The sequence below is a fragment of the Clavelina lepadiformis genome, chromosome 3 (assembly GCF_947623445.1).
Source record: "Clavelina lepadiformis chromosome 3, kaClaLepa1.1, whole genome shotgun sequence".
NCBI lineage: Eukaryota > Metazoa > Chordata > Ascidiacea > Aplousobranchia > Clavelinidae > Clavelina > Clavelina lepadiformis.
The window spans coordinates 144,929-164,665 of NC_135242.1; the positions used below are offsets into that span (position 1 = coordinate 144,929).

Genomic DNA, 19,737 nt, shown 5'->3' on the forward strand with positions numbered 1-19,737 from the left:
CGTGCCACTAGATAAAAAATATCAAAATATCTGCTTTGCATCGTGTTGCGTTATTCCGTAAACGTCACATGACTGTTACCGACATGTTGGGCTTAATTGGTTTGATTTAACAAGATCTCATTCTGCCATCCAAGTAGTAACTTCATTGTGTGATATTTTATTACACGTCTGGTTAGGAATGGGAATATTGATTACATACACATAGCGGGTAATAATACTGCAGCAACGCTTGAAAGTGCAACAAAACATTTTGAAGCAAGATTAGACCTAAAATATCTTCTGTCCACTCTGGGTTGATAAAACATGAAAGACTTAACGTGCTGCAACTGCATGCAAAGGTTCCCCAGCAAAGTAGTTGCAGTTATCAACTAAACGCGGAACAAGTTAGGTTCATCCGTTGAACTGCAGTATAACAGGCATATTTAGGACCGTTGTTAATCTGGCTACATCGACACAACTTCAAGATATAATGGTTACGTTAAAACAAAATAAATTGTACGGCCCACAATCAATCATGTTGCCGTCAACCTATAAGCGCAAATGATGCGTTACAACTAAGTGGCTTGTTAAGTATAGAGACTATGTACAGGACAAGTATCGGGCATTTTTGCTTAAAAGTTTTCGAAGTGATGTAGGAAGGAGGGTCCTTCATATTTGTTTAGCTCAGAGCAAGTCTTATCAACGCCATTCGTCATCGGAGGCGGTCCACAGCTAAACACGCCGAATTTTGTCACCTGTAAAAGAGAAGCAGAATTAAGACAAATATTTCCGAGTGCGTTGATGGAGCAACAAAGCAAACCTCAGGATGTTCTTCGGGCAAAGAAGCAAAAAAGGACTTAAATTCGGGACGACCAAAGTGTGTGACAGCCCGCAAGCCAGTAAAAAGAGACTTTCCAGCAACCTTCTGGAAATGTCTCTCGCAGATGTACTGTGACGTAACAAAGATGTGTTTTAAGCAAATTGAGTGTAATAAAGAAGCAACTGAAATTGAAAGCTCACCAGCATTGTGGTTCGCAAGTCGAACTTTTGCGGGAACTGAGTGATGAAGATGTGAGTGTCAAGAACCCCGTTTGTGTCTTTACCTTCCACTTCTTGTATGATGTCGGTCAACCACTCGTACTGGTTCTGGTCTCTCGTGATCCACATAAAGTACACCTAACCACGTCTCTCTTGTAAAATGCTATCCATTGTCCATAACATGGCAAGACAAAAAAGCAACTTACCTTCTTGCAGGCGATTTTCACTCCTGATTGTGCAGTTGCGATAAGATCCTTCAAAATGGAAGCGAATGGTGTGACACCGATGCCGCCGCCCACAAGAACAGAAACATCAAATTTGTACCAGTCCTGGTGCCCTTCACCGAATGGGCCGTCGAGGTAAAGCTGCAGGGAAGTTTTTGTTGCAGAAATCAGGCTTTGATTTTAACGACCGCTAAGAAATCTTAGGAGACAACAAATTTAGACCAGCTGCTACTTTTCTGCTGTGCTGTGCTGGGACAGCCCTGGTATAACTTTACTTATCGCTGGAGACCGGTTGCCGAAAACACCTTAAAACAATAATTTGACTTTAACAACATTAATTGCACCTTTGGATAAGGAGAATCCCTCAATACTTCAGGATTGTAAATGTTTCGGAGGTTGATTGTCCACGGCCCCACCGCTCTTATGTGAAGCTTCAAGGTGTCCTCAGATGGAGCTGACGTCAGTGTAAATGGATGGTATTCGCTCGGAGATTGAGAAAGACACGCGATTCGAACCTGAAAAGAAAAACACAGATCACGTTTGTTTGTGCTGACGAAATTCTCTCATGAAAAAGGAACATGACCTACCCATTGGCCTGCTTTGTAGTCAAAGGTAGAAGGGCGCTTAAATTCAAGATAGGTCACTTCAGATGGAAGAAGTTCAGCTTTAACGACTGCTATTTCTGTCTTGCTTCTGCTGACGCTGTACAGTTTGTCGAGGGTGTAGAGTATGCCAGGTCCGAGGAAGAAGTAGTAAAAGAAAGGATCCTAAAATGGACAAATTTAGGAAATCTAGTTCACCAAAAATATGAGCCGACCAGTAGATACAAGAACGAGAATCAAATACAAAATTTACCTGAACCAAAAACCCGCTGCCATGAAAAACCATGAAGAAATAAACTCCAAAGTAACCGAAGTTGTGCGTCCACCAAAACCATTTAAAAACCCTTTGTCGGGAATAGTCGGAGGCAAAGATGTACCTGGAGGAATGACAAAAGGCAGGAAAGATAAAAAGTGACAGGAGTCTATTGAAACCCATCTGTTGTATTTGTACTCACATAACAATGATAATAAGCGTGAGAAGAACTCCGGTGATGCCTGTCAAAGTCTGCCAGCACCAGTAGTGGAACTTGGGCAACTCGTCACTAGGGCGCCAATAGTCTCGGAACAGGCAGGTCAGGTCACCGGCAGGTTGGGTGGAGATTGCATAAATGTTCAGAGAGTGACCAATGATGTGCATGACTGCAAACAACCCATTCATAACGACGTATTTAATCATGGGAAATTTTCGAGTCAGCAGTTAGAAAGAGTTTTGAGTCACTGTGACCTCACCTGTGAATACCAATGCGAGCCAGGCAATAATCTTATGCATTGTGACGGCAGAATCAAACGGTATATAGCGATGAAGGAATGTTTCCCGAAGTGCAGTAATCGTGTTACGGCACATGGTGACTAGTATGCTGCAGTACGTAAACATCATTGCCGAGGCGGCGCCACGTGTGATGGAGACGCCATAGCCAGCAATACGACGAAGTCCTGCAAATTCTCGCTCCACGGAGTAATCTGCATCATATTGTATAAAAACATTAGATTTAAAAAAACGTTTTTCATAAAGTCAGACTAATGTGGAAAGTGCTCACAATAAGCTCGTTCGATGAAGATCCCGGCTAACACCAGAAGATACAGCGAAAGCCAAAATATTTCCAGTCTGTAGTTTTGAATGTACTTTTGCACACTCTGCCACCATTGGATAACTTCATTCTTCTCAAACTTTGCTTCTGTAACTTTGACTTGAACACGTGATTTTCTATCAGCACGTTGTCGAATTCCTGCGTCGCCATGACGTCTACACATGAGACAATGGACGTAACAAATAATAACCAAAACTACTACAAAATAAAAACAAGGTACAAGTTGGCACTCTGAAGTTTAAATTTAAATATTATGGCACAGACAACTTGGAATAATACCAAGATTTGGGATGCACAAAGTTGGTTATGAAAGTCGAGGCATGTGAGAGAATGCCTGCATGGAAATATTCTGTGTCGGATTTAAAACACCAGACGAAGCCACAGCCAACTACAGCCACATGTTACATCCAACTTACATTAATTTGTTTGCTTACAACGTCCTAAGCAAGACCACAAACACGAAACAGTGCGTCCTTAGCATGACATAATACGCTTTACTGTACATGTTTGCTCTAAACGAATTGGTTACAAAGCGTGAAAGGGAACACAAAAGCCGCCATGTTTTTGTCGTGGTTCACTGCAATATTTTATTTACAGTTCCTAAAACCAGAAAACCAGGCTTACTTTTCGGCGTATGCTCTCACAGTCCGCCTTGCTCTGAGGGCACGATTCTCGCGAGCTGGTGCTGCGTGCATGACAGTCTGTTGCCGTTGTTTGTCGATGCCTTTGTTCAGTTTAAGACAAACAAATGAAAATCACAGACCATTGTAAAGTTAACTGCTTTCATAACAAACAGAAGTTCTTTAAAATAAAAATAAAATTTCAGAAAACATAAAGGAGTTGAGTTGACGAATGAAATTAAAAATAAGATGTGCTTGTGCAAATTATTTTCGATGTGGTGACAACTGAAAGCATGCTATCTTATAATGGGATGCAAAATCTGCAGTGAACTTAATAAACTTTAAATGATGGCGATACCTCTGTCAAAACCATCTTGGTCTCCATTCCCAACTTTAAACATTAACAGATTAAGTTAGTGTCGGATGAAATAGGTTATTAGCCGCTGCTGACAAGTTCAAATACATTCACGTTACCTGGGACGTGAAGGGACGCGTCGCTCAGCTCCGTAGAATACTTCGACATGATCTTGTTAAAATCGTTCAAAGTTAAAGAGGTCTTGTTCCCGAAGCCATGGCTGGTCATCATTGTGTTGACAAGATCGTCGAGTTGTTCGCTTTCGACTGACGTGCTCACCATTTCCATCATCGACCTGCAAGAAACTGCCGAGTTGTAAAACATGCAAACGACGATGTGTGATAGAAACACAGACATCTTACTTGAGCATGACTCTGAATTCATCAACTGACAGTTCTCCACTTTTGTCCAAGTCGTACATGTTAAACATGAGTTTGGCCTTGTCGTCAGGAGAGCCTTAAAATTATAAGCGAACGTGAAGAAACGAAGCCCGCATTAGAACAGAACGTGACGGGTCACCTTTAGTAAAGAGGACCATGATGTCAAGAAACTCCCGGAAGGAGATGGCACCGCTTTGGTCGGTGTCCGCTGTGCTGAACATTTGCTCCACGAACAAGCTGTCGGGTTTCAGCTTCAGGTATTCAGCAAACTCTCTCTTGCTTAACTCGACGTGGATAAACTTTCGCGCCTCTTTCGAGTTAACAAGATCTCGTAAGCTTTCGCCTTCGTCAGTTTCCAGTTTAACAGACTAAACAGAAAGTAAATTAGAAATGTGTTCTCATTTGAGAGTTTCAATGTTCAAAGCAGTCTTACAGCAGCTAGCGCAGTTTTGAAAAATCTCTGTAACAATTTATCCCTCATCTCCTTGGTGCTGGCTTGCCCCATCAGTTGACTTGAGCTGACTTCAGTGTCGTTGTACCGGATGTTGTTCTCTTGGAGGAAAGTTTTCGCTCTTACCACGAAACTGTCTCGTTCTTCGCTGTCATTGAAATTGAGAACCTGAATATATTTCAACAAATAAAAGACTTTGCTTGTAATTATCTACGGAGTTGGTTAAACAAAACCCGATGCAAAAACTCACCAAGTCGTGGGTATCGTCGGAAACTCGTAAAAACATTTCCGTCCTTTCTTTGCTGTATGAACGACAGATGAGGACTTCGTCTGACTTGGAAAGGTCAATCGTGCGAAGTTTTCGTCCACTAACAGTTTTTATTTGAATCAGTTTTCCTGGACCCAATTTAATCTAAAACAGGGTTTATTTAGAAGTTTGAAACAATCAGTGACATTCGATATTTCCGCTTTAACTCACGGTTATTTCACGGGACTTCTTGCCCAGAATTTCCGTAGCAATGTCGTAATCATCGCCACTTTGTTGAGTACTTTGCTTCTTGGTGAGCGCGGCAGCTCGCTTCTTCATCACTTTCCTCTTGGACTCATTTTGTTTGCCGAGGATGATCAAGAACAACAGAGTCGCTGAAAATGAAAGAATTAAAGCGCTTGACTGTTTTCTTGGACAATTTCAAACAAAGCGTTCGAGTGATCTCCTCCTATGTAGGTTCACTCTTGTTCAAGCAACGCACCGATTATGAAAAGTCCGAACGAAGTGAAGGTAAGAGCGTAAGAGACCTCGCTGCCACTGAAGTAGTCAAAATACTCAGGGTCTGTGCAGTTCTCCATATCAAGTTCGCTCAACTGGTCCGGTTGAGGGCAGTTTAGGTTTGAGTCGCCTAAAGATGAAAAAATGCAAAGAGCATCTCCAATATAACGACGTTGTCGCCATGGTGAGGTCAGTTCCTACCTGTCCTCCATTGGAAGGGGTTACCCTGGATGTCCGATTCTTTCATGGAAGGGTTCGTGCGAAGTATCACATCACGTATGGTCGTGTTCCAAATGAATGAAAGTTGACTTGATGAGAACAACCTGAAAGAGCAGAGGCATGGAGACGATTGCTGATGATTGTTTATTCGCAAAACATCTCTTCTCACCCGTTTCTTGTGTTCTCGAACCAAAATCTGTCTCCGTCACGAATCCTGAGAAACTGGTCGCGAATGATCGCCCGGAACAACTCCCCCGGCCCACCTTGCTGCGTTTCAAGCAGCCCTCCGGTCCAAACGTCAACTTTGCTCAGCGTGTTGTTGTGAACTTGTTTGAGTCTTTCAAGAACCTAAACATTTATAATAGTTTTACGAAGTTTCATAAATTCGTGTATTCCAATAATTAATCTACAGAGAAAGCAGAATTAATCTTGTCCAATACTTGCTACAAAATAAATTTACTGACTCCTGTCCCGTTTGCCCGCTCAGTCTTTCCACTTTGAGTGTTGAAAAGTGTGGGATTGATTTCCTCAAAAGTCTGCTTTTCCTGCAAACCGAACGCCCTTCTTGCAGTGTTGTAATCTGGCAACCCGTGGTCGCGCCCTCTCTGACAAAAACACGCGTCCAATCATTAGCATTTAACGACTGATATAGAAGATAAATTGGTGTTTTATCACCTGAATGTTAAGAGCCATGAGATCACGTCGTGAAAACTCCAAAGGTCCAAACACGTTTCCCCTGAGATCTGGAGTGATGATGTTGTCCTCCCGCTCCGATATTTGGCTCGCCATCCCCATCAGCATCGTGTCAATGTCGGTCTCTTGGATCGCCTCCTGCAAATACTTCAGTCAATCAAAGAGCTCGACGAAAACTCACATCGTTGCTTACCAGAGAGTTCCAGTAAGTGTTGCACGTCCTCAGGCCAGGTTTGTTTTCGTGCACAGCGACAAAGTCGTGCCTGTCACCGGCGGTGAAGCGCGTTGTTTTCAAAAATTCGCAAGTTCCGCTTGTGACAAAAATATTTCAATTTCTGACATTCTAACCTCTTAAGAGACAGGTCATGTGACTGACAGGTCATGCTTACTCGTTATAACCGGTTCGTCTGTAAACGCCAGGTGGCACCAGTGTGTGACCCCATCTCATGGCGGCAGATTGAAAAACGTGGGTAACCCCCGGATGAATTGCCGATTTGTACCCTGTAGATTAAAATCGGAGTAGCTTTTACGAATGATCAAAACAGAATTGTGATGTAATAAAGAAACCAACCGTCATATTCAGTGACGTTCAAACATATTTCTCCACCATCTGTTCTTCCCTCACAGCTTCCAAGTAGCAAAGGCAACCAATCGTAAAGCACAATTTTCTGCAAAGACAAGAAAGAATATTTTATCAAAATGGAAGGGAAACACTGCTGATCGCTGCTATGCTTAAAGCATTTTACCTGATGGATCGCGATGTTCATGGCGCGAGCTTCATTGTATACCTTCTCGTCCGACCAATCAGAATTGTGTTTACGAAACTCACGTGCCAACCAATTATGATGTCGAAACCACAAAATACCAAACGTAAGAAGAAAAGGGTTTTCGTTACCACGGGGGTTCCCCAGTCCTGAAACACATCGACCGCTTGCACTGAACAAACCGAACATCGCGAACAAACAGAGTTGTCACTTACGGAAGAATCTCGTCGCCGACTTCAACTGATGGTCACGGGGAGGCGGCGGGTTAGCCAGGGGCAGACCAAGTGAGTTTTCGACCGGGAATCTCCCGTCCCCTTTATAAGAGGCCAGCTCACCCCGACAATCTTGCGGGTCGTCCTGGAATGCAAAAAGCTCGCTCAGTTAAACCCACACAGCAATGCGGTTATATCGAGGTAATGAGTGAATGATGGACCTGTGACGCGAATAAGTTGTTGCTGGCGCTCCTTTCCGAACAATTCGACTTCAACAGACGCAGAGCATCCGCCCAGGCCTTGCTCACCCCATAGGTGAGGCCTCCATCAATGAACGGGGTGATTTCGTTCAACTAGAATTTTTACAAATGAAAGTTTGTTGGGAAACGAGTCGGTGAAGAAGGCGACCTACCCACCTGCTGTCGGGGCTGGTTGGGGTTGTAGCCGGTGATTGACATGTCATATCTTGATCGCAGGAACGGGAGAACAACGTCCCCTCGCCCCTCCTTGTCATACAGGGGATCCCCCTTCGGGATGGGGATATTGAAGTACTCGGGCGGGCATCCGGGTCTCTGCGCGTCCAAGATCTCCTCGACCACTTGTTGACCTTATAAGGTATAATGAATGACGTTACTATAAGAGCTGATGTCGGGAGCTTAATGACGTCATACCGAAGAAAACGAGCAGTGCGGTTCTGTTGACGTAAGATCCCTCCCCAGTGAGGCCGCTCATCGTTTCCTCGCTGACAGATCGAGGGTTGGGACGATCGCCGCCAGAGGGCGCGTACGTGCCATCAGCGTAGTGAGATTCCACCCGTCGGGTCAGAGGTCCCTCTGCGAAGGTATTCGTCGAATATGATAAGTTGTGAAATTAAGTGTTAAGTCCAATGAATGGGAAGCAATTTGCTTGCCTCAGCTTGCTGGGCTAAAATAAACCCGATAACTCTGAGTAAACTTTTTTACTTCGCCGCTATTATTAGTCGGTTATAATGGAAGATTTCAAAGCGTCGTCGTACATCGAGTTAACTTTTTCCCTGTTTAACCTTTTATCTTATGACGCGAGAAATCTGTTCTGTAAAAAAATAATTTCTTTCTATTTTCGAAAAACCCCAGTCACGCGTCATTTATAGATGTGACGTCATAACTGGAGCGGGTGACAAATTTATTTTCGGCCGAAACAAAATATACGTTTCTATTTTGAGGCTGTTTCACTCGAAACTTCCCTTTTTAGCGCAAGTCACTAAACAGAATTTAAAACAAATTTGAATACGTCACAACTCACAAAGGTCTTTGTTTTGTAACATAAAGAGTCTTTGGTAAAAATAGCTCCTTGAAAACACATCACAAAGGTTATGATTATATATAGTGACGTAGACGGCGGTTTACTTTGTAATAAAAGTGCTGTGTGATGCACTGCCAGATCGTCATCAAAAGAAATAAGAAGTCGCGAAACTTATTACTAGGGCAACCAAAAGTCAATATGGTCAATTTTTTTTAACCTGCCCAGAATGTTATCAAACAAGCACAAAACAAATTTCAGCTTTGTACGACGTGTGGTATAGAAGTTATTAGGTCAAATAAAGTCAAAATGTTACGTTAGGTCAAAATACGGTCGAATTGTTTCTTTAGGTCTTCTTTTTAGGTCAAAATCTATTAAACTTGTAATTTTGTAACCATTTTGTAATATTATTCTTCCGTTTTTCTCTTTTCTTGTACCGCAAACAATTCCAGTCCCGCAAATTTTACTTAGAACCAAAGCCACAAAGAGAGGGAAGGCTTTTCAGCGCGTTTTGTGACGTCACGATGTGACGGCATTGCATTTGAAACTGCAAGTTGTCAATCTTAATACGCAGAAACGAAAAAAGTCAACACTAGAAAAGCGTTTTGTCAATTTTAAATGCAGTTTTAGATTAGAAAGTTGCTGTAGACAGTGTAGAGACTATTAGTATAGCGTTTTTCAAAATAAGGTCAAAATTCAAACTTTTTAGGTCAAAAAACTGGTTGCCCTACTTATTACGTCACAATCTACCAACCTACAACCCCCCACTCTGGATGAGCTCTGTTGTTGAACCAGCCATCGTAGGGATGATATTCCTTCTCTTCGTATCCGCCACCGCCGAATACTGACTCCTGGCCAGTTACCGCCGCCACAACTGCAAAGTAAATATTGCCATAAGTTTCAACAATCTCAGTCTTTGTCCGTCGACTTTCACTTTGGCTGGGAACAATTGATTGGTTTATGAGCGAACAAGGGGAACAAATCTAGCTCAGTCAACAAAGCGGCGAACACATTCCAAGCTTTGACATTTCGCCTAAAAACAGTTTCGTTTTGCTTTCGACAAAGCATCAATATTTCTGCTTTCCGAACTGAAGAACTGTTTCAAGAAAACATAAATCGACGTGTGATTTATCGTGAACCTGATTTATGTAAGTGCGACGCAGCTTCGACACAAAGCGTTACGGTGTTTATAAGACAAAGGCCCGCGATTAACAGCAGAGTATCTACAAAGTGTTGGACATTGATAGGGTTAACTCACACAACCAAATATTTTTATCCATATTAAAAAGAATCGCTTCGATTCAGTAGCGATCGGGAAAGGTTCTCGAAGCAACGCGGAACCAATTTAACGGAAATCGCGTTCGATGAAACACAGCAGGAAATTAGATCATCGTTGGTTTCATCGCGCACTGCTTTGTGAGAACATAATTATCGGGCATCAGCGGTTTTCAAAGATTTATAATTTAAAGTGCAACCAACATAACAGCATCGAATAAAACAAATAATTCATGAAACACGTTACATACGTCATACTACATTACGTCATACTCACGTGTAAAGATTGCGACGAGGCAGGTTGGTTGGATTCCGAACATCGCTAGAGAGCCGAAATCGGTACAGTTTTGTCGAATACAACTTAATAGAGTAACAAGCTACTTGTACCAACAAGCTGCAAGCAGAATAACAGGTTAACGCGATACATTGGCAAGTGCGAGCTTCAAATTGCAGGCGCTCAGGCTATGACGCCCATGAGCGGTCATGCAGATGCACACGGGTCCACTAATAACAGTGAGACGCCTCAAATGAGAAGTGCGAGTTAAAAATAAAGCCTGCCCCAATATATCGCTTCAATGAGCCGTGTAACGGGGAATTACTACGTTAAAAATCAAAGTCACAAAATCTACCATTGAAGCGAGATGCTAACATCGACCTTCTTTCTGGGGATCTCTATGACGTCATATATGATTGAATAAAGCAGACAACTTATGACAAAGCAAATTCAACTAACAAATTATTTCAAACTTAAAGAAATAAAATTGTAACCTAAGCGACTACTTTGTCAGCTGATTGTCTTCACTGAAGCTATCCGTCTTCATGCCATGCCCAGCTATTTGAGAACGCGAAATTCGATCCTGGTTGCCTTTAAGTAAAAACTTCCTTCTATGTAGTCGCCCAAAATAAGGACAAAAGTTAACGAGAACTAGCTCTGATGTCACGACAGTATAAATGAAAACTGGTATCGTGTCATAATGATCTTTGTTTATAAATCTGTTTTGCAAAAATCCGTTTCCGTTTCACGTTTGAGAAAGTTTCCGAGAAATGCCAGAATAATGAAACGCAAACATCTGTTCGTTTCGTGCCCTGCCAGCAAATGCTGCTTCCTTGTGATAAGAAATTCGCAAACTTGCCATTTTATCTCTAAAATGCTTCTCTTTGCGCAGCTCTGTTGTGGAGGCAACGCTCAGACGAGCCTGACATTAAATCGTTGTTTCTCTGACGCTGAATCGCGTTTCCGCGTTTCTGTTATTGCGTCAATTGTCTCTCGTTTTTCTGTGGCGCGATTTAGGCTTCGATTCGCATCAGTTGTTATAGAATATAGACTATCTCTTTTTACAATGCAAATTTTGAGACCATTGCTACAATAGCTTCTATTTCTATTGTGACGTAACTTCGCTATTGTAATCACGTGAGCGTTTAAAATTTCCAAATTGCGGAACTGAAATAAAATCTGGTGGAAAACACCGATCGGAATTGCCAATTGTGACGTAACAACACTAGAGTGCTCGCCAAGAATTTCGTTTATCGCGTGCGTATGCAAACGAGCCAGGTAAGTGCAGCGATTTACTTTGTCACGTCATTCTACCCCCGCAACCGGCTGAATGTAATCACGAGTTTGGTAAAAATAACGCGAAAAAGCTTCGAAAAATTTAATGGCACTTATGCAGGGTTCATAGAAAATGCCTCCCACTGCAGAACAATTCTGCTTAACAGTGATGTCACAATCAACAAGCGTGAAATTTTCGCGGAGAATTGGAGTTGTTAAATTTATTGAGCATCAAATTTAAATCTAAGCTTCAAAGAGGAAACATATCATGACGTCTTATCATATTATTACGTCACAACTAAGTCGCTCGTAAAAGGGAGCAAACGTCATAAAAGCAAGTTCAAAGTTGCAACAGCGTGCAAATAGAAAAAAAAATCAATATGGTTGATATTTAAGTCTTTGGAAATTTAGCAATTTGTCATCCCGTCGTCTTCGCAAAACTCCAACCGCACTTACACGACTCACAGCTGACCAGGCATGCTGCAATGCTGCCAATATTAACAACGCACGCGTTGAGCACTTGAAAATAAAGGAATAGAAAATCTGGCGCCGATAGAGATCAGTTTTCAGTTTAAGGGGTCTCTATCTACTTTTTCTTAAATTGAAGGGAAATTGCAGCCTTAAACTAGTAGCAACTATTTTACATAACCACCCGCTTGTATGCCATTCTCTCTGAACTCTTCTGAAACTGAGACCCTGCTGTAATTGTCGTTGGCACTTTAGTGGTGGGGTTACTTTGCTTTGTACAAAAGTTAGCGCAAAAGCAAGAAGTATTTAGCACAATCAGCTTTGTTTCGTTAAAGTCTGCTTATTGACGTTGGTAAGTTGACATGATCCACCAAGCAAAAACCAATTTGTTTCTGCGTTCGACCTACACCTGAAAACGTTCAGGTACAGCTTTGGGTGTGCGTATGCTGTACACTTCTTGCAAAATACAACTTTGCAACGCTTGTTAACAATTTCCTTTGAGCTGCAGGTGCAATTAAAGGAAAAGTAGGCTACAAACTTTCATACTGAGACTTTATGACCTTTTACGAGACTTTTTGGTGTCTGCGTGCCCATATATACCGTACCTACACTGACCTTAGCATTGACACGGCCGGTGGCGGTTACAATTGTTAAATATTTCCTTTGCCTCCTAAGTAGGCTTACCATAATGTTGTGGCTTCAAAGCGGGACGCTTTCGACATATGACGTCACAATAAAATTTTTATCGAATACAATGAAATAAATAACAAACAAGAACACGAATTCTTCTTCAAATAATAATATAGAAAAATAGGAAGGAATTGACGTTAACGATACAAAGAGGGCTGCCTCTATTTCACTGGAATAATCGTGCGTTCAAAGCGACATTTTACCGGTTCTTTTTAACCTAACTTGAATGTTACAATGTAGTAAACTAATTACCTAAATCTACCTTTTAATGCAAATTTAACTTCAATTAAATCCTAAATAGCTAAAATCAAGTTTTTGCGTGTCTATTCTCCTAACCTAACGGCCTATCATTAACAAAAGGTTAGGGAGTTTTTTTCCGGTGAAGTAGTCACTCTGTAGAACTTACACCTTTTCGATACAGCAAAAGGAAGAAATATCGAATTGAACATAGTTTCCAAGTCGACATGCTACTCCTAGAAGATTTGTCTTTTTTGGTTTCCGAGTGTTTGTCAATATCTGATCGTCCGCCATGACTAATTGAAAAAACAGACCCACAATAATTGCAGAGCGCTTTACCATCAACGCTTTCTTTCAAATATGGGTATTCTCTTTTTATCTCGTTTGTAAATGTACATTTTCTTTTGGGCATTGTAACTTTTAAATTTAGCACTGCTATTTTTAGTCAAGTTACAGGTCTAAATCTAAATAAACAAGCAGGTATAAGGTAAAGAAATATCACTTACCGGTACTATTATTTTCAGTGTAGGCCTAATTCAATGAAAATGGCTTCCGCAGAAAAGAAATGCAAACAGTTAAGGAATAAGTCTATTCAATAACCTAGCGACTCAAGCCTACAGCCCTGCAAGCCTAATCTACTAAAAGAACACCCGCTTCGTCAAGGATTAGCCCATAGGAAAGGGAAAAAGGAATGCACGGATTACCCATTCGTATGGGCTAAAAAGAATATTTCCATCTTTCAAAGTAATTGTTGTAAGGCTAATCGTGTTGGAATGAGTAATCCATTTTATGGGAAACTATGGCTGGTCATTGTACGGTGAAGGCTACTGCTGTACATTATTGAGATCTATAGGCTGTTGTGTTGATACGAACTACAGCATAGTACAGTGTGATTACTCGTTAGTTTAGCATATAGCATAGGTTTATCTGTGCAAATGGCATTGGTAATGCAGTTACAACCGTTGGAGTGACTTCAGTGCATCTATAATAAATAGTGTTATCTCGCATAAGGTAGGGCGCTGACGCACTTCGGAATTGACAGCTTTAGGTGCATTTTCGCACTTAATAATGGGGACAGAAGCTGCCAACTCAATTATTGGGTCTAACAGTGAACAACCAAAGGACGAACACAAGATCTTGCTAGAAACGACTACAATTAGCAGTCCGGGACGTTGACAATCACTACATGGCAATCATCATAGACGCAATATTTAACATTGTGACCCTTCTAGGCCTAGCCTAGTTGCAAACCTTCTAATATGTCGGTGCAGCACTGGACTACTGGTAAGTCTGTACTAAATGTCAGCACTAGATTATACCTATCTGTATACTTCTATGCCAAACTCTTCTATGGTTTGGGCAACTATCTCACCGGCTGCTAGCTATCCATTGTGGAATGCGTGGCGACTACATCCTCAAGATTTTTGAAGACTGTGCTTGCTACACCCGAACGTTTCACATGTAGACATTACCTCTTGAAAACGGAGCCCACAGTTTCTGCATTTTGCCTACCAGACGGCAAAGTGCACCCAAATTTATTCATTCTGCACCCGGCCTTTCCATTACTGGCCATCTTGCAACCTTAATATCTTGTCGAAAAGTGCCATGATTTCCAGTCTGGCCTGATTCTGAATTCAGAAAAAGCTACTACAGTACATGCCCAGCCTGTTACGCTATTGGTATTTTTCTAGCCCACTTCGTTAGCCTGTGGCTGTTGAAGAAAACACTTCAAATGTAAATATGGTAAACGACAATTAGGCTAGTCTGTCAATAGAAAGGTATGTTTACTCAGTGTTTAACGATTACAGTTGAGTAGTTGTGAAGATAACCTTGCTCTGCTGTCTACTTGTCGGGTCGTCTTGACTTTAACAAACACAAATAATTGATATTCATTCCTCTTGATTGTATTATTTCTTAATCGGTTAAACATGTTGTTATATTACATCAACATTAGGTAGCATAATTTATCTTAAATTAGACTGAGTTTTTAGTAGAAATAAATAATGAAATAAACAAAAGGCTGTCACTAATTTGCCGGAAAACATCATGCGTTTGAAGCTATTTTTTACAGTTCCTTGTGAACCTAGCTTAAACATCATTCCATAATATACTGGTACGTGTTACTAACCTAAATCTTCCTTCCAGCAGGTTTAATGTAGCTTCAGTTAAACCTTAAATAACTAAAATCAACTTTTTTATAACCTTTCTTTTAATCTAGCCGCCTTTTTTAAACAACAGGCTGCATGATGTACTTATAGTGATATTGACTCTTTAAACAAAACGGTGATACAGCAAGAGTGGCATAAATATAAATGGTCAGTTGTTTTCTATTGTTTGTGAAATTGTCATTGTCTGTGGTAGCGGGACGAAAAAAACAATGCTAGTCAGTGTAGTGTTATAAAATAAAATAAATTTCCACCAGCAAACAATGAGAGGGAAATGGCAGCAAAGCCCAAGGGCTTAAAATGTGCAAGGATATTGCAACCAAACAAAAAAGATGAATAAATGGTTAGTCTGGTCACTAATACCAGTAATACAGTATAAATAAACGCAATTATTAAAGTTTCATAAAATTCTTTTATGTTGGTTTCACTGCTGCTTTGGATTTTGCTATACCTCTACATCTCAGAGCTGCATTTTACTTCTTTAACATACTGGTTACAGCGGTAGAGAGAATAAACAACTTCTATGGTACGGAATCACAACCTTTATCTTAGGATTGAGAAAAATCTTTGCACAGCTTGACTTGAGTCTTGATACTGACCTTGTCTTAGTCCAAGTTTCAACTTTTTTAATTGATTGTTTTATATTGTATTTCTCGAATTTGAAACTGTAGAATGAATTTGGAACAGCTAACTAGGATGGTAGCAAGCCGAGCCAGGTGATTTAACTGCTACACCTTTGAGTTGGTATTTTGTGCATATTACAGCTAGTTTATAAGTAGCTGTTTGAAGATTAAGGTTTTCCTCACATCATACAGACTTTTATTACAGGCACAGGATTTTAAAGACTAGATTAGACATCATGTATCAGCAGCCCCAGCGCCTGTGAGTTTTGTATAGTTCATACTCCAGTCCCTGTGTTCTCAATTGTAATGACATGAACTTTGTAAATATTTGCTGTTTATCGTAGTAGCAACTTAACTTAAATTGCTTAAATTTAACATAAAATGTCAGTATTCTATCTAACTTCTTTATAGGCAGATTAAATTTTACCCTTTTTTATAATAGTTGTTGTAAATCAGCGGTTCTTTGGGATATTACCAATCTATGCAATTCTTTCATGAACAGAAATTATATGCGCGAAAACGTTTTGTTGTTTATGAATATATTTTGTGGGCCACTTGCTAACCAGACCCAAAAAAATGTGTATAACTCCCACCTAACTCGGCGATAGGAGCTTTCGAGTATTAAATATATTGTTGAGCTGTGTATACTTTGTGTTTGTGATATATTTCATATCAAATTGTCGTGGCAAGCAAGTCACTGCAACGGTATCCAGGTAAAAAATAGACAGTATGGGATGCACCCCCAGCTTGCTTGTGCGAATCACTCGTAAATATGGGTAACTTATGTATACTTGACCAAACGTTAATATAATCTTCAATGCTGTATTGTAAGTCATAAGTCACGGCACCTGTATCATAAATTTTTTGACATAGACAGATATTGAGACTGGGTATTCTCAACTTTTGTGCAATCGTATACAGTATATTTATATGTGCATTAGAAAGTATTCATGTTAGTTTGACTTCAGATATGGGTTTCACAGCTAATAGAAATTACACAACAATATCTAAATGACTTGGTAGTGTGTCAATTTCAAATGACTATGTGCATGCTTTTACTTAACTCCTCACTACTTGCAGGTTTGAATTTATTGTTGTTATTATTAGACTAAAATATTTATAGCACAAGAATTTGCCTGTATGTTTACTGCAAATAGAAACTTGACCTACATGTCAAGGAATGGGAAAATTAAAAGGAGCAAGTACGTCTACTGTAAGATGTGGAAAGATGTACTTGGTTTCAAGTAGCCTACATCTTTTGGTTTGCTACTTACGTAGCATTGGTGATGACAAATGAAGTTAAGAACGGAACATATTGCATGTGTTTTGTCATTACTTACTGACATATTGCATATATTTTGTTGTGTTTCACCAGGCAATTATCAAAGTATCGTGAAGTAAATGAGAAGAAAATACCAAGGTTTGGAGAAACACTTATTTGTTTTTTACACTTTTTTTATGCAAAGTCTGTTTAAAAAGGATAGCTAATAAGATAGCAATAAATTAGTTGTCATACCAGTTTCAAGCCTTAATACCAATAATTCGCTAATCTTAATCAGGGTAGTCCTGTTATTTTTGCTACATGGGCCAGCAATAATAGTGGTTACAATTTATTAATGATATATTTTGCATTGCATAGGCAACAACAAAAGCTAATTTTCGATATTGGATAAAAGGACCCAAAAAAGAACATGACTGGTTTGCCTCTTTTGCAAAACATTTGGTCCATTGTTGAATGCCAATACAAACAGTCACAGAATTACATGAGGTTCTGTGGGAGTTAATATAACTGCTACAAATCCTGAAATACCAAGCACTAGTAATGTTAACAGTTCTTGTGGAGGTGAATGAAAGTAATTACTAATTAGTAAAGAGATTTCCAATATATTTGACATTTCTATTCAATTTTTTTTACTGGAAATATTCACTTAACATTCACTTTGAATAATGAATATTGGTTTTCATTTTATCACAGGGTTGCAAGAAAACTTGAGTTACGAAATCAGAGAATCGGTTTTCAGATTGGCGATCACTTAAAGAAAAGTTGTTTAAGTTTTCCATAACCCTTTAATCGCCTGAGCGACACCCTTGCTGTGTCTGCTTTAAAGAAGTTGTCAACATAATGTGTGGTGGAGATTGTGGGCCAAAAGTATGTTACTGTTGTCAGTGCAAGGATAACTGTCATTCTTTTGTTTGGTATCATTTGCCAGACATATGGATGGTAATTAGAAACAATTACATTTTTTTACTTCCACTAAAACTAGTATTACACTATTTACTGTATAGAAATATTAAAAATAGGTAGTCAATCTTAACAAACTGCGAATTTAACTAAACTTTCACAAATATTTGTATAATTATGTTCCTTGTTATTTATTTTCAGAAATGAGAGTGTAGCATTACACTTTAAACCTTGCAGGAAAATTAATACAACATCCGTTAAAAGCAATAGGTTTGCAACCAGAGTCGTGTTCTTCTGCTGAAATGGCATCCTTTTCTTGGGTAGAAGAATACTCACTAAAACTACAAGAATACTATTGGTTGAAGTGAGTTGACTAAATGTTTTCTGAATGTTTACATTTCTCAATACAAAGTTTTTGTTTATAAAATTTATGCTAGTTCCTGTTTGTAGATTGTATTGGCAAAACTGAAAGTTGCGAAACTGTTGAACGTACAAATTTAAGTACTAATGCCTTTAGGAATAGAAGTATAGAATTAGAATTATGTATAATTGTATATGTATATATAATATTGTTAATTTGTAGAGAAGAAGTTGAAGGTCTGAGAGAGGACACAGCGTCTGACATACTTTCTGGAAAAGTTGACCAAATTGCTAAGTGAGTTGAAGGACATATCAGTGTTAAATTAAATTACTACAATAGCTCTCCATGCCAAAACCTAAACAAATATTGTAACGTCCCACTACTGCAATATGAGAAACCATTAAGAAAAGTTCCTGTGGTAAAGTTTAACTCACACATTGATGTTGGAAAGTAACAAATGATACAATGCTTACATATTTATCAAGTGCCATGACGAAAAAAAGAACAGAAATTTTGGAGAATATTTATTAATTAAATATTGAAAATTTTTTTTTGTCTACTTTCATTCAAAAATACCCAGGTAGTTTGTGCATGCACTATGCATAGAGGTACGTTATACAGGTAGATAAAGCTACTGTTCTATTGTTTCTAACTTAGAACATGATGATTTTTCAGCTGGTTAAACAATTGTTCAACGGTTAGTGCGAAGCATCAAGAAGATTAACAAAAACATTCATCATTGGATAACTGTGTATAAAAAGTACCAGAATGTTCCACAAAGTGATATGAAAAGCATAACTTTTTAAATGGTTGTCGGGTCTGGGCCAGTTTAAAATCAATGCCTGTCAATAGTAAATAGACATAGTACCTATTCTTGCAGAAGGCTGTGAGGTTGTGAAACCATATGCGGTTACCCATCAGTTGCAAGCAGAGGTCGAACTTCTTTGTTTCATAAAGGGCCCAGCACCCTTTCAAGCAAATGGACCTAACGAAGACTGAAGATGGTGGACGTGAATAACCAATACATTTCTCTGAGCTTCAAGAAATTTTAACTGGATTTGGCTCGGAAAGCGAATGTTCAGATAACGAAGATGAAGATTAAACTAAGTAGTTTTAACCCATGCCAGTGAGCGAGTTACGCCACAAAATCACGTTTAAGTAGCTTGTTTCCATTTTTATACGCATTTTGGGTATTACACGTTCATCACATATACACTTGCCATATGTTTGTTTTGCCTCAGTAGCTTTTCTCAGGCAGTGATAGCTCCTATGAAATATTTCAAAGAAAGAGTATGATGATTGCAAAAATCGGCAATGCCCGTTGACCTAAAACGAGCAAAGACTTGAACCCTTTGTTTTGCTATAACGACGGCTACCCAACGCAGAAAGCGTTAACGGTAATACTGAACCAAATAATATTTATGCCGGAAAACATTTTTGAAAACTTAAAGAACATGGTTATTGCACTTGCAGGAGTTGTTGATACGCACATGGATGGTTAAAATAAAACTCCGCTAA

General features: G+C 39.6%; 1 protein-coding gene and 1 long non-coding RNA gene across 11 annotated transcripts; one reads left to right on the top strand and one right to left on the bottom strand.

Moving 5' to 3' along the window:
• Positions 1-137: 137 nt before the first annotated feature.
• LOC143449319 (dual oxidase 2-like) lies at positions 138-10,382 on the bottom strand. 3 transcript variants are annotated; one of them, XM_076949472.1, is made up of 33 exons: positions 10,222-10,382; positions 9,424-9,543; positions 8,063-8,224; positions 7,808-7,998; positions 7,613-7,744; positions 7,395-7,536; positions 7,162-7,328; positions 6,987-7,083; positions 6,805-6,916; positions 6,609-6,726; positions 6,398-6,553; positions 6,187-6,327; positions 5,892-6,070; positions 5,705-5,826; positions 5,487-5,633; positions 5,216-5,379; positions 4,988-5,149; positions 4,720-4,905; positions 4,426-4,654; positions 4,269-4,362; positions 4,026-4,201; positions 3,910-3,942; positions 3,556-3,655; positions 2,881-3,086; positions 2,573-2,803; positions 2,299-2,482; positions 2,097-2,220; positions 1,829-2,008; positions 1,586-1,756; positions 1,224-1,382; positions 1,000-1,155; positions 800-928; positions 138-734 (listed from the first exon to the last, which is right to left on the bottom strand). In XM_076949472.1, exons 1-33 carry the CDS (start codon positions 10,262-10,264, stop codon positions 612-614), a joined length of 4,836 nt encoding a protein of 1,611 aa, XP_076805587.1. In that variant the 5' UTR covers positions 10,265-10,382; the 3' UTR covers positions 138-611. The 3 variants fall into 3 exon arrangements, with proteins under 3 accessions (XP_076805587.1, XP_076805586.1, XP_076805588.1); XM_076949471.1 differs by having other exon boundaries at positions 6,609-6,731; positions 6,804-6,916; XM_076949473.1 differs by lacking the exon at positions 3,910-3,942 and having other exon boundaries at positions 6,609-6,731; positions 6,804-6,916.
• A 6,366-nt stretch (positions 10,383-16,748) lies between these two features.
• Positions 16,749-19,428, top strand: LOC143449322 (uncharacterized). 8 transcript variants are annotated; one of them, XR_013114555.1, is made up of 7 exons: positions 16,749-17,096; positions 17,316-17,519; positions 17,652-17,897; positions 18,060-18,222; positions 18,442-18,513; positions 18,895-18,979; positions 19,100-19,428. It is a non-coding gene; the product is annotated as an uncharacterized LOC143449322 (long non-coding RNA). The 8 variants fall into 8 exon arrangements; XR_013114552.1 differs by having other exon boundaries at positions 16,749-16,974; positions 17,052-17,096; positions 18,895-19,414; XR_013114553.1 differs by having other exon boundaries at positions 16,755-16,878; positions 17,052-17,096; positions 18,895-19,414.
• The last annotated feature ends 309 nt before the right edge of the window (positions 19,429-19,737 follow it).

What these genes read in the sequence shown, in the direction of transcription:
- LOC143449319 (XM_076949471.1), bottom strand. Translation starts at nt 10,264, where the DNA reads ATGTTCGGAATCCAACCAACCTGCCTCGTCGCAATCTTTACAC. An exon ending in CCAACCAGCCCCGACAGCAG is followed by an intron (nt 7,745 to 7,807) that starts GTGGGTAGGTCG and finishes TAAAAATTCTAG; the next exon opens with TTGAACGAAATCACCCCGTT. An exon ending in CTTCATCGAACGAGCTTATT is followed by an intron (nt 2,804 to 2,880) that starts GTGAGCACTTTC and finishes AATATGATGCAG; the next exon opens with ATTACTCCGTGGAGCGAGAA.